Source organism: Cannabis sativa, chromosome X, assembly GCF_029168945.1.
Source record: "Cannabis sativa cultivar Pink pepper isolate KNU-18-1 chromosome X, ASM2916894v1, whole genome shotgun sequence".
NCBI classification, from domain to species: domain Eukaryota; kingdom Viridiplantae; phylum Streptophyta; class Magnoliopsida; order Rosales; family Cannabaceae; genus Cannabis; species Cannabis sativa.
The window spans coordinates 37,998,283-38,012,557 of NC_083610.1; the positions used below are offsets into that span (position 1 = coordinate 37,998,283).

General features: G+C 34.1%; 1 protein-coding gene across 1 annotated transcript; it reads left to right on the plus strand.

Annotated features, from left to right (window-relative positions):
• The first annotated feature begins 839 nt into the window (after positions 1-839).
• LOC115709967 (uncharacterized) lies at positions 840-4,307 on the plus strand. The gene is made up of 5 exons (XM_030638251.2): positions 840-1,269; positions 1,684-2,127; positions 2,385-2,477; positions 2,785-2,924; positions 3,693-4,307. Exons 1-5 carry the CDS (start codon positions 895-897, stop codon positions 4,132-4,134), a joined length of 1,494 nt encoding a protein of 497 aa, XP_030494111.1. The 5' UTR covers positions 840-894; the 3' UTR covers positions 4,135-4,307.
• The last annotated feature ends 9,968 nt before the right edge of the window (positions 4,308-14,275 follow it).

Below are 14,275 nucleotides of genomic sequence, written 5' to 3' on the forward strand. Positions count from 1 at the left end.
TGAGTGGTTATATCTGCTTATTGTTTTACATTTATTTTTGTGTTGTTTTAGTAATTTTTTTATGCTGATTTTCTAAGATTGGACTTGCAAATATAGCTGCTATTGCATCTGGTATTGAGGCTGTTAAGGACATTGTTAGTTTTTTTAATCCTTTTTTCCTTTCTTTTTTGTTTGATTTGTTTTAGTGTTATTTTACAGTTGTTTTGCCATGATTATTTATTTGTCGTCGATTTTACTATTTTTTCTCAATCTCACCGGAATTAATGGTTATTTTTTGATTGTTCTGGTGTTCTTGTAGTGGTTCCGTCCGCGAGTGTGGAAGACAGAGACCTCATTTTATTTTTTTGGCGTTTACAGTATCAAAGAAAAAAATGGGCTAAGACAGTATAAAAGTTAGGGATAAGTTGAGGAATACCTCTTTTTTGTATTCATTAATCAAAAATACCCTTAAATTATATTTCATTAAAATTTACCCACTTTTATGAGTGGGTTGCCTAATATACCATTGTCCTCCACTTAAGTGTATCACATGATTTACATTAACATAAAGGTATAATGGGGACATCATCTATAAAAGTGGGTATATTTTAAAAAAATATGGAAATGAAGATAAAAATTAAAACAAATAAAATAAAGTGGGTATACAATGTAATTTCTTCTAAAATTTATTTTTGCTGCGTGGTAGTATTTTTATAAAAATTGGACCAAAAGTCAGTATTTTTGTAAGTTTCGCAAGAAAATTCCCTATTAATTATAGGAAACTAAGCCCAATTGTTTCAAAGCCCAATTCGAAGTCCGGCCCCTTTAAACAACGGACTGTGCTCCACCCCCAATTCCAGCTATGTTATCCAGAATTATCTCTTTCATCGCACAAAAGAAAACGAAATTCCCAAAATGCCCTCACCGGCGGCCACTACCACAACCCACCCCCATCTTGGGTTTCATCGTTCTCTATACTCCTCAGCCGCACAGAATCTTTTTCTCTCCCTTCCTTTTATTCCCAATTTCTCCAAATCAAACCCTAGAAAGGTCGTCACCCTGTGCCAGAAGAAACCCAACCGTGGGAAAGATGGTTCAATAACAGTAAAGGGCAAGAAGGAAAATGTCTGGAGCGTCGATAACGAGATGGCTTCGAAGAGCAAAGAGAGAACCGGTCGAAGGAGACAGAGGGGAAGGAAGGTGGTTAGGAGAAGGAGAAGCAAGAATGGTCGAGGTGTCATGGTCTCCGGAGCTATGCTAATCGAAGTCGAAACCGTTCTTCAGACTCAGGTAATTCATCTTCCTTTTTCGTTTGTTTTCCGAGAAAATGAGAGAATTTTGGAATGTTTCTTGGAATTGGTCTTAAATGGTTTTTGTAAATTTGAATACTTTTTTGGTGGGTATTTGTAAATTTAGTATTTTTGCTTATATATCTATACAGTTCAGGAGAGTTGTATCTGGTTTTATAATGGTGATTCAAGTTCTTTTGGTTTATATTTGATAGTTCATATGCATAAAAAGAGTACATTACGTTGTTCAATTTGAATCTGAATTATGTTGTGGGAGGATTGAAAGCTTAAATGTAGTCAACAATTTTCTTCAACATATTCTCTCTAATGTCTATTAGAACATGTTGCTTAAATTACAGTAAACATGTGGATGCTAGTGTTAATCGAATGACAAGGAACACAATTTTCATCTTAGGAACCTGTAATAAAACCGATGTGGAATACTTTCACTAGTAGTGTTAGCGGGATATGGAAGGGAGTTGGAGCAGTATTTTCACCCATCACTGCAGAGATGGAGCCAGTTGAGATTGGGAGTAAGAATGAAAACTTGTTCGATTTCTACACGACTTCTCGAATCGAGGCCATTCCATCCTCATCCTTAGGGAAGACATCTCAGATTCAGAGGAAGATAAATTGGGTGACTCTAAATCCTTATGGGGAGGTACTTGAGCATAGTGGTGATAGTGATGGAGCTAGAGAAGGCAAGGAGGGTGGTGAAGATGTATCTGTTTCCATAGGGACAATGACAAAGTCTGGTAAATATGGAGTTCTTCCAAAATTTGGGTCTTATGACTTTGAGAAATGTGATGTGATGGAAGAAGACATTATGGGAAATGAACCTGGACTTGTTTATTTTGAGGTATAATATTCCACCTTGTCTCTCTTTACTAAATTTAAGACTTTGTTGTTCTGTGTAATTTATAAGTATTTATTGGTTGGTTTGAACTGATTCTAAAGCAGATAAAGCATTGTTTATTCTATACTTCTACAACAACTTAGAATTGATTTATTTATCCCTTGTGTTTCCCTTCCAGGATCTTCATTACTACTTTACCAGATTACAGTTCTATTTTCTTGTTTGTCTTAGCCACTCATTTTATGCTTCATAATTTACAGGATGGATCTTATTCAAGGGGTCCTGTTGATATCCCAGTTGCTGATGTGGATGACTCAAACTATTACCTTTCACCAACTTTCAAGTTTGAACAAGTAAGTTTTCACGTAGGTTGTGGCACTCAAACTATTTTGAAGAGACTATATTAAGCTATATTGATGTAGGTTGTGGCACTCAAACTATTCTTTCCCCACATCATTCAATTTTCAATGAATATCAAGCTTGTATTTTCTCCATGTCTATGTTTTTTTAGTTTGTTTATTGCGCAATCTTGCGCTCAATTAACGAAACCACTTTCCGGGTGATATTTTAATGTGCCAATGCTTAAGTCAAGTTATTTTACTTTTCTCATTTAAATCTGATGATTATTATTGATTTGGTTTCTGATTTTTTATCGTTTAGTGCTTGGTGAAAGGTTGCCACAAGAGACTACGGATTGTTCATACTATAGAATTCAGCAATGGTGGCTCAGACATACAAATATTGAGAGTTGCTGTTTATGAAGAAGAGTGGATTAGTCCTGCCAATACTCATGACAAAAGGTACCCTTCAATTTCGATTCCATTGGCTCTGAGGTTTGCCTATACACTATGCTGTGTAATTCATTATTATCATAACTCCACACCAAAGCAGTTGAAACACCTTTATATCAACCACTTTTTAGGAAATTAACTGGTTCTACCATGAGCCAGAGGGATCGATATTTACTGTACAATTTTGATCCAGGCCATTGTAACCTGTCAAAACGAAGGAAATGCAAGAACTCAATTGTGGCCATTAGTTGGCTGGCTCAGACACTTATGTCAGCAACAACGATTAATCACAATAAGTGATGATTATTACGAAAAAAAGAAAAGAGTAATGAGAAATAGTTGGTAAACCGAGCAATCTCGAATACTCTTGGGGTCCATCCATCATCTTAGCTTGAAGGCCTAGAACCTCAATCTACCAAATATTTCTCATCGTCACTTATTGTTCTGGCTTGATTATTGAACTTTGTTACAGACAGTGACTTAGCGTTAGAGTTTCTTGCTCCCATTCAAGCTCTTATATTTCCTTTGTTTTGACAAGTTACTAGCAGCCCAAATTTTTAATTGTAGGAAGAGCTTACATTTATGAAATATCTTTAGCCTTAACTTAAGGTGATCTTTGCTATGATATATGCATATACACTTGCCCTTCAGTTGGCTTACACTGCTTAGAAGCCTTTAGCAGCCTAGAACTTGATTCTTAGGGAAAACTTCTGTAATATCATATTCTTTAAAAAGATATTTTCTGGATACTGATATTTTCTTTTTATCCATAAACAGTGATATGGATTTCAATGCAGTACCATTCTCTCAGCGCAAACGAACTCAGCCATCACATCTAACGGGGTCCTGGAAGGTGTTTGAGGTCAATGCTACTCCAGTGTTCGGTGAGGAGTCAGTCATAGAGGAAACCAACGGCTCCCCATACGTCTATCTTTGCACAGAGACACTAAAGAAGCGGAGCTTGCCAGAGAGTGCTATCCATTTTGGAGAGGAAGAGATACTAGACATGCAGGATGTGAGCATGCTTTGGCTACCGGGTGGTGTCACTGCGTATGTAGACGTAAACAAGGATGGCACTCTTTGCATTGGAGTTGGGTGGTACTCAGATGAAGGAATCAACCTGGTTATGGAAAGGGATTATGGTGTAGATGGAAAGCTAAAGGAGGTTCGGTGTAAATCAGAACTGAAGAGGAGGTGGTCTGATCCACTCCCTGTATGATTTTTTTTTCTTTTCTTTTGCTTGTTGAATTGAAAAACTGCTTTTAAGTATTGTAAGTTATATGGTGTTGTGGTAGAGAGCATACACAAATGTTCAAGGTTTGAATTCTGTATATAAGAGAATTCTGCAGAATACAAAAATTAACCTCAGTGACTGATAGGGTCATTATTAGATATCAGATTAGTCAGATTTAGATCATGTTTAACCACAGTTTGTAACTATGTTAAAATTTAAAATAATGGTATAATTCAAGGAGTTCATAAAATAGTCAATCCAATCCAATTTATAAAGCGTGGATATCCGTATTTGTTTAGATTGGATTGAAAAATTTAAAATCTGTACAGATTGGATCTGATTGATATATAAGTAAATGATGCAATTCAATTCACATATTTATATAAATGTTTAAAAAAAATGATATATAATTAATGTTTTAATGTAAAAAATAATAATTTAAAATTTTAATACATATAATATAAATATATTTTAAAACTTAATAGATCAAATGTATATTTTGATTTCGTGCTTTATTCGAACCAACCCGTTTTTCATAAATGGGTCAATCTATTTTTTTATACGGGTTAGAATGTATGCTCCACTTTTTTATTAATTATTTTTACAATTAATGAGTTAATCACTAAATTATATATATTTTTCAGTGGGTTGTGTCATGCTAATATTTTAAAGGGTAAGTTCGACAGGGTTTGTAAGCTCATATTTTGATATCGTGATCGGACTCGTGTCGTGCTTTATTTGGCTCAATTTTTTTATAAATGGGTCAGTTCATTTTCTTACACGAGTTTGAGTTCACCCTCCACTTTTCAACTATTTATTTATAATTAATGAATTAATAAATTAATTACTAAATTATATATATTTTTTATAGTTGCAATTGTTTTATATAATTTTTCTAATAAACTTTACACATAATCATAAAAAATTAATTAGAATTATTAAAATTTGAATATTTATTAATAAATACACATCCATTATAATTATAATCAAATTATATGAATTTTTAACATGTTGCAATATTAGACTAGTTTATTCGTGTTTACGTGTTGTACCTTTGAGATTGTCGTGTCGTATCATGTTTAACTTTATTTGTTCGTATCGTGTCGTGCTAATTTGTAACATTGTGTCGTGCTAATTTATAACATTGTGTCGTATCGTGTCGTACTAATTTGTAATATTGCGTCGTATCTTGTCTAAGCCCATATTTTTTCGTGTTGAATCGTGCTTGTATCTTCCAAAGTCAAGCCATATCAAAAAATCTGACTAGTATTTACATCACTAGTTTCAAATACACACATATCATTGGTTTAAAATAGCACATTTGATTTCCAGGTCCTTTCTATAGAATACATAATGTCATTTGTTGGGAAATGGTTGAGAGAACATATTACTAATCAGTAACGGTCTTCTTTTCTCACTCAACAAGCAACATTCTATTTCTATGCGCCTCTCAACTTAGCTGCTGAGCAGTTTTCGCAAACTGCCAACTAATCCAAAATAAGAGCCTGAAATACCAAGATTTAAATTTTGTAATATATACTCCTAAGAAAGCCACTACAGTAAAATTTCTATTTAAAAATAATTTTTAATTTATTATGAAAAAAATTAAGTCTCAATTCAAACTAATTATAAATAAAAATAATCTCTAAATTTTAATAACAAGATAATAATATCTTAACAAAAAATATATGAGTAGTTTATAAATTTTTATTTATGTAGAATTAACAATTTTATTTTCAATTATAATGCATGTATAAATATTATACTTATTTGAGAGTAATTTTATTATGATATAATATTAAAAGAAATTTGCGATTAAAGTCCCTAAAAATATCGCTTTGATGCAGATTAGTTCCCAACCTCTAGAAATAACAGTGATAGTCTCCAAGATCATATTTTTTTGTAAGTCCGTCAATACCTAATTTAACAGCTCTATTAAGTGCTAAGAAGAATACCATATGTCAAAGATTTTTTTAGTCCACATCATAATTTTAATTGAAAATAAATAAAAATAAAAATATAAATATAAATTATTAAAAAAATTAATTATTTTTTCTTCTTCATTTTCTTATTCTTCTTGCTGCCCAGGAACCAGTGGACCACCACCCACGTCCCACGATCCAAAAAATGAACCAGCCACACCCCAACTCTGACGACAGACAACTATGCTTCGGCCACCCTCGCTCCAAATGGACCAATACTCAATTTTCCCCATGCCCGAGAACACGAAAACCTCAAATTCTTTTCACCGCCATATATATATCTAAGAAGCATTAGTCACCAGTTGGAGACTTACTCCATTTTCCCCATGCCCGACACAAGGTCACACCACCATCCCATCAGAGACTTACTTGCGATCAACACACTAGTTACCAGTTGTTGGTTGAGTCTCTAGATGGAATCAAAGAAATCAGAGAGAAATATGAGCTCCACAAGGCCGCATATCACCAAAGGGTTGCACAGTACTTGAACTCCAAGGTGCGCGGTAAAAAATTCAAGCTTTGAAATATGGTACTAAGATGAGTATTTCCGGCTACTAAGGACGCATCAGTTGGAGTACTCAACCCATCTTGGGAAGGGCCATATGTCATCTAAGAAGCATTAGAACCCTAAACTTACAAGTTAACCCACTATGACTGCCACTTAAATCCAATGTTGGCACCAAGGTATTGGAACTGTAATGTTCCCGCTTCAAGCCTCCGTTGGGCCCTACACTCACGAAATGATGACTCTTATACACGAGTATGTCACTCTCGCTGCTTCACGGATTGACGACTGGCCCTATAGACCAACACAAGTGTTTCTAACATGCTTTATCTTCACTCACACACTTTCTGGAAAAACTTGACATAGGTAGTACCAATTAATCCATTTAAGCCCTCTTCAACTAAGTAGTCTCATACCTATACAATCTCAGAATCATCACACATGACCTTCCCTAGGAAATGTGGGATTTTACAATTCCCGGTCTTTCCCCTTCAGATCATAAGGCTCTGACTGTCACAATCATCACCCCTTAGGGGGTTTGACGTCCTCGTCGACCACACTTTTAGCTGGGTCAAGGCTTTGATACCATTTGTAATGTCCCCTCTTCAAGCCTCTATTGGGCCCTTACACCCACGGAATGATGGCTCTCATACACGAGTATGTCACTCAGGCTGCTTCATGGACTGACGACTGACCCTACAGACTAACATGAGTGTTTTCAACGTGTTTTGTCCTCACTCACACGCTTCCTGGGAAAATTTCCCATGAGGTCACCCATCCTAAAATTACCCCAAGTGAAGCACGCTTAACCATGAAGTTCTTTCATGATGGGCTAGCAGATAACAAGATGCACCTTGTTGACATAGGTAATACCAATCAATCCATTTAAGTCCTCTTCAACTATGTAATATGATACTTACACAGTCTCAGAATCATCACACATGACCTTCCCTAAGCGATAAGGATTGTACAGCTCTCGGTCTTTCTCCTTCGGATCACGGAGCTCTAACTATCACGAGAACGGAGAGCATCTGCGATGTTATTAACAAAAAGCATCTTATGCACTAGACAATTTTCTTCACTGTTTACTAAACAGTAAAAACACTTTGCCCTTGGCAAGGGGATCAATCGACTCTTAAACCAAATAGATGATGCATAATCATTTTGTGACACTCTCCCTTTAGATTAAGAAATCCATGACCAAGTCATGGACCCAACACTACTAGTCGAACATGGCATCAAGGTAGTGGGGATTGAATTAGTATTCTTTAAATAAAATTGTAAATACGCTAATGATATTTATTTTTCACTATTGGAATTAGCTAAAGATGTGCCACCCCCTCAACCAATGTAATTGTATTTAAAATATGATGAATAAAATTACTTGGTAAAACTTATTGGTACTTCATTTTTATTAATCAATTATAGTTCACAGACCATTCGAAATCGACAAACGTGAAAAGCCAGTCTGATATCTTGAGGTAGTTTTGGTTATCTCTTTAGTGAGTAAACACTGCCAAGCCACGAATCTTTAAATTAGTGGATGAATGCTCAATATGTGGCAACCCCCTAAGGCTCGTGATCAAAGAAAAGCTCATGAGATTTGGTATGGCATGTGACCAATGAAGGAAATTCTTTCATCACTTGGGGGCATATCCACCGAAGTATGTTAACATGAGCATAAAAAAAATTAGCACATTAGTACTAGTATTGTGGCACTTTTATTGTTTACACGAATGTTTACATTACCATTATTAATTGAGTTTCTTAAAATATAAAGTACTTTGCAAGTGTTAGACATCATGTAGTAACAGATAACATAAAAACCAAAAAAACTGAATAAAGTCTAATTAAATTGGATTGAATTTTGATAAAGTTTTTATAAAATACTATCCACACTATAAAGGTCGCCTGTGATGACCAACTAACACACTAAACTAAATACTAAGGAAAGAACAATGAACTAAAAAAAATGTCTAGAGAAGCTAACAAACATCTGTCTGCTATGGCTTCAATGGTGGGTTCATTTTGTCCTATTACATTTGAAGGCAAGACATCTGATGGAGCAAAAATAACTAAAACTCGACACTAGGGGTTGTAACCTTCGACCTAGAGAGCATCCTCATCCGTAAGAGTGAGGTTTATATCATGGATCAACTCCTCATCCGTGAGCTGCTCATACTTCTCCCTCAAAAGCTTGGCATGGATAGTTGGGAAGCCTAGCCAGTTGAAACTGGAGGTACCTCCATTGGCTGACCAAGAAAGATATATGACCTCAAAGAAATAGTTATCATAAGTAACTGTGTTTGCTATTGCTTTCTCCACAAGGCTTATGATCTGGCCCTACAAATAACCAACCTTGTTCCATCTTGGTAACAGTGAGGTTCCTCTCATCAAGAAAACTATGGAGAGATGCTTCCACCTCGGAAGTCTTCTTCCTTAAAGCCTTAAGCTCCTTCTTATGGCTATCCTCCTTGTCCTTTGCGCCATTTTCAATTCCCTAGAGGTTAGAGACGTCGGTCTCAAGCTCGTCAATAGCTTTCTCTAGCTCAGCTACCTTCTATTCTACCTCGGTAACCCTTTCTTCAGCAGATGATAACTGCTCTACAAGCTGGACTACTTTCTTATGTTTGTTTCCCATGACATAAGTAAAGTCCATGCAAGCCTACAAGTGACAAAGCAAAGTTAGTAAACTTTTGAAGGTATAGAAGAAAGGTGACAAAAAGAAGACAACTTACCCTGAAAATATCACTGAAGCCTTTTTGAGCAATGTCGTGACGGGGTTTGGTGGACACCAACTTCCCTAAAGGCTTGCTCTCTGCCTTATAAGAAATTAGAGCTTCCCCAAGTGCCAACAACAAAGTGCCCAATGCACATAGGTCATCCACAACCCCCGAGTCACCCGAAGCCTAGGCACTTGACCCAGCATTGTCCACCTCTTTCAGAGAGGCCACAACGGGAGAAGCATGAGGGTCTTCATCAATTACAACAACCTTCTCTTTCCCTTTTGTGTTAATCCCGAGATGGTCCAGAAGTTTCAGCCGCTTTGACCTTACTTCTCTTCTTGGACTTTCTTCAAAGGAGCTGAAGAAGCAACAAGAATGGCATGCATGACCTCATGAATAATCGATTGACTAGACTTAGCTGCAAGCTTCTTCTTCTAGGTACATGTAGCCGTAGCCTCGAGGAAACTTATTGTCACTACAAAAGAAAGAAAAACAAGTGGTTAGTACGTAAAAATAATACAAAAATCAAAATAAGTAAACATCAGGCTAATGTTTACTTTAATAAGTGGTGCATCACTAACCTGCTGATTCACCAACTTCTTCAGGCACTTAAGCCTCGGGGTGACTTGAAAGCTTAGTCTCACTCTGTCTTCACTACTATGACTGAGAGACATAGATATTCTCCTTGAATAGTGTAGGTCATCATTAGAAGAATTATTCTCTTCTGACATCTCTTCGGAGCCAAAAATAGTGCCACTCTTCCCACTCTCATCATCATCAAGGGGCATGGGCCAAGAGTCATTTGTGAAGGTGTCATCGATGTAAACTGCCCCCAGGACGAAGTGTGATTTTTTCCACAAATAACCCAAAAAATGATCCAAAAAATGCGATTCGATCTCGAAAATTAACGATCATCATCTGAAGTCATAATTGAGAATCTCAACCAATCTCAATCTATGGTCAAGATCAATCTAGATGTAATATTTGTAATGTTGTATTATTATTTTAATAGACATTCTTGCCTATGAAAGGAAAGATCTACAAGCTCATTTAACACATTCATCTAGGTCCCCGTAAGGTCAAAGCTTGTCTCATGACACATTCAATCTCTCTAGAAACTGAGATCTCTCTTTAGCTAATTTTCCTTGTAATTCTCGTGAGAAATAAAAACTCGAAGTAGACATAGCTCCATTATCGTCACGACACGGGGAGTGAACTACTATAAAGTTCTGGTGTCCTTCTTTTATTTTACTTAACTCATTACTCATCTCACCATTCTAGTCAGACGGTGTTGGCCAGATCTATGCATCAACAAAAGTAATATGATTCTCTTTAAATAAAACTCATAGAATTAGTGGAATCTCTCAATCTTACATTTTTTTATATGTCATTAAATTCTAAGTTTGATTCTAAATTACCTCTCTCAAGTGTGAAATCTAAAATCTCAATACTAATTAATGGTGATCAATCATTAACAAGATAATAATTAACACAAAATTGCACAAACAAATAATAAGAACATATACGAGAATAATCTAAAATAGTTCCATAAATACTCTAGAAAAGAGTGTTTAATTCAAAATGACAAACATAATCAGAATAATAATCATGTTCATAATTAAATAATTAAACAAAAAATAAAGAAGAAGAAGAAGAAGAAGAAGAAGAAGAAGAAGAAAATGACTCTAATGGTTAATGATGATGATTGCTTGGAATCTCTTGCTCTTGCTCTTCAATAAGTTTTCTGATCTAAAAGTTTCTTTCTGTCTCTCTCTTTCAATCCAGAAGTCAAAATATACAATTCTATTTATCTACCGAAAAAGATAGAAAATATAACGTTTTAAAATTAGGGTTTAAATTTATAATGTACGACAGGCGACACGTCACCTGAATTATTTTTCCGTTCGATTCAACTTTTGTTAACGTGCCAAAAGGCATCCTTATAAGTTGGATGACATGTCACCTAAGACTCAGGAGACATGTCGCTTGGCACCCAGACAACATGTTGCCTGATACCCAGTAGACATGTTTTCTAGAACAGCAACTCTTGTTTTTGGCTTCTTTCAATCACGTTTTGCTTCCCGACTTTGACATATATCTTTATTATCATTTTTATGCACCAAATTCATAGTATTATTGCCTTTTAAACTCAAAACTGCACAACTATAAAAACACATCAAATATATATATATAAAATTTTAGAAATAAACACTAATTTATCAAATAAATGACCATGAATAGGTGTACAAATGTGTATTCATCAGCTAGCCACTACAAAAGTCACTTTTTCTTACATTCTTCGATTGAATAAATAATTAAAATCATTGTAATGTACTTTTTAAATCGAGTCCAATGAATATAACATGAATATATTTGAAATCTGAAGTTCTGAAGCCTTAATTACGATCGGTGGTAGTAGAAATTGGTGTACTAGAAATATTTTCAAAAATAGGAGTGGTACATATCAAAATGATCACATCAATGAGTAGATCATGCCCATATCAACCATTTATAAAAATGGTACATGGTATTTCCAGAAAGTTATCGTAAAGAGGCGGAGCTTCAAAAATATCACTAAAAAAAGTAGCAAACTTGGCAAAATGGATTAGTAGGGGTTGTTTTCCTCAATGAGCTAAGTTTAGCAGTGAAAATGGATAGTCAAACAGACATGGGAGCTAACCAAAAAATGCATTCAAATTTTGAATCTCAAAACTTTGACCCGTAATCTTGGACTAACGACGGCAAATGAGGTGATACTGCTTGAGAAGTATGGTCAGTAGCAGGCAGATAGTACAATGATGCTGCTTGAGGGGTATGGTCACCAGCTATCAGAAAGTACAATGGCTTGGCACATAGGGTTAGATAGTGATCGGAAAGTGGTCACCGGAGCTTGGACAGTGGTGGTGGTGTGGGTTCTTGATGAAAGAGAAAGAAAGAAAGAGAGGGGAGAGAGAGGAGGAAAAAAAGAAGAGAGTTTGATTAATTAAAATTGAGAGTCCAACCCACTTTATGTAATATGTAATATTTTTTGTTCTCTTATTTTCTTTTTTCTTGGTTCTTCACGTGTCATGTCGAGTCATGCTTAATCTTATATTTTTTTTGTTATGTCATGCCAATTTCCAATATAGTGTTATGACGTGTTTAAATTCATATTTTTTGATGTCGGATCATGCTTGTGTCTCTCAAAATCGTGTTGGTTTCGTATTGTGTCAAAAATGAACTTGTATTTATAATACATCATAGCACTACTTTTTAAATATTAGGTCTCAATTTAAATAAATACAATTAATTTAGAAACTATTTGCAGTGCATATATTAATTTAAGTGTAGATTTAATTACTCTTTAGTCAATACCATTTTCAATGAGAGATGTATAAATTGTGCTATATTGATATAAGAAATGACTTTGTATATTTGCATTAATGTTTAGTATTGTGCTCCAATGCACAATTACAAAACTTTGTACAAAATTTAATGTTTAATTAATATTTTAATTAAAAATTTAAAATAATAAGTTTATTATTAATTTTAGAGTAATTTGCGACATAAATACTTAAGTTTAATTTTTGGTTACAAATAAATACCTAAGTTTAATTTTTAGCGGTAATAATACTTAAGTTATATTTTTGAAAATTTGTAAGTACTTGACCGTTAAATATTAAGTCATTATCTAGGTGTCATTTTCTTATTCGTATATTTAAACTAATTTTTTTAAAAAAAATAAAAAGTTAACAATTTGGACCAATCAGGAATTACCACGTGGTAATTTACTTAACACTTAACAACTATGTACCTACAGAGGTTTCAGAATTATAATATAGGTATTATTACCGCCAAAAATTAAACTTAGATATTTAATTACAACTGGGAGTTAAACTTAAGTATTTATGCCACAAATTACTCTTAATTTTATCATTATTTTATATGAAACAATAAAAAATAAATGTAAAATGTTTATAATTCAATGCAATAACTAGCTAAGTTTAATAATAAAAATATTGAAAATGATATTAAAAATAAATATAAAAATAGTGTATTTATTGTGATGCAAATTTTACATCATGACATATTATGATCCAAATTTAAATTAATTTTTATAATGTAATAAATTTGGATCAACTTTTAACATTGCAACAAACTTTTTACAAAATAAATTATATTTTAGCAATAAATTACCAATTTGTATCAAACACTAATATAATCATCAATTGACTTTATCCAAATTGTGGGGTTATCTTTGGACCTTCGGTGAGATTGAGCCATGTGTTGATAACAAAATCAGCCAATTTTTACAAGCTTCATGATATTGCCAAGCATAAATTAATCAAATGAAAGAATATAACAAAGGTCAAAGCCAAATAATTAAAATGGAAAAAATAAATAAATAAATAAACTCCAATTAAAAATACCAAGTTTTGTATATACTACGAGTACGAGTGTCAATATTTCATCATAAGAATGATTCAAAATTGTGTATTAAGTCTATAAGCAACAACCAACCCAACTTAGTCCAACAAAAACACCATCAATTTTACCATTCAAAATAAGAGACTTCAATTACTTTTCGTTTTGAAAGTAAGGACTAGTGAAGAAAAATAGAATGGAAAAAGAGAAAGGAAAACTTGGCATAAAAAAAAGCTTAATTCCCCATTTTTTTCCACGTGATTAAGAAATGGAAGCACAAGCACAAGATTTCATTTAAAAAGTTTGAACATGTCTTCTCCTTTTGCCCAGACCTTTTAGATATCATTATTTGAGGTTTGAGATAATATCTATTATCTACATAGTACTCATTTTTGTACTCACAAATTGCACACACAACAAAATCATAGTCACTATTATTTAAATTTGAGAACCAAAAGCCTTTTGGATATCATTATTTGAGATATCATTTGAGATTTGGTATATATCAT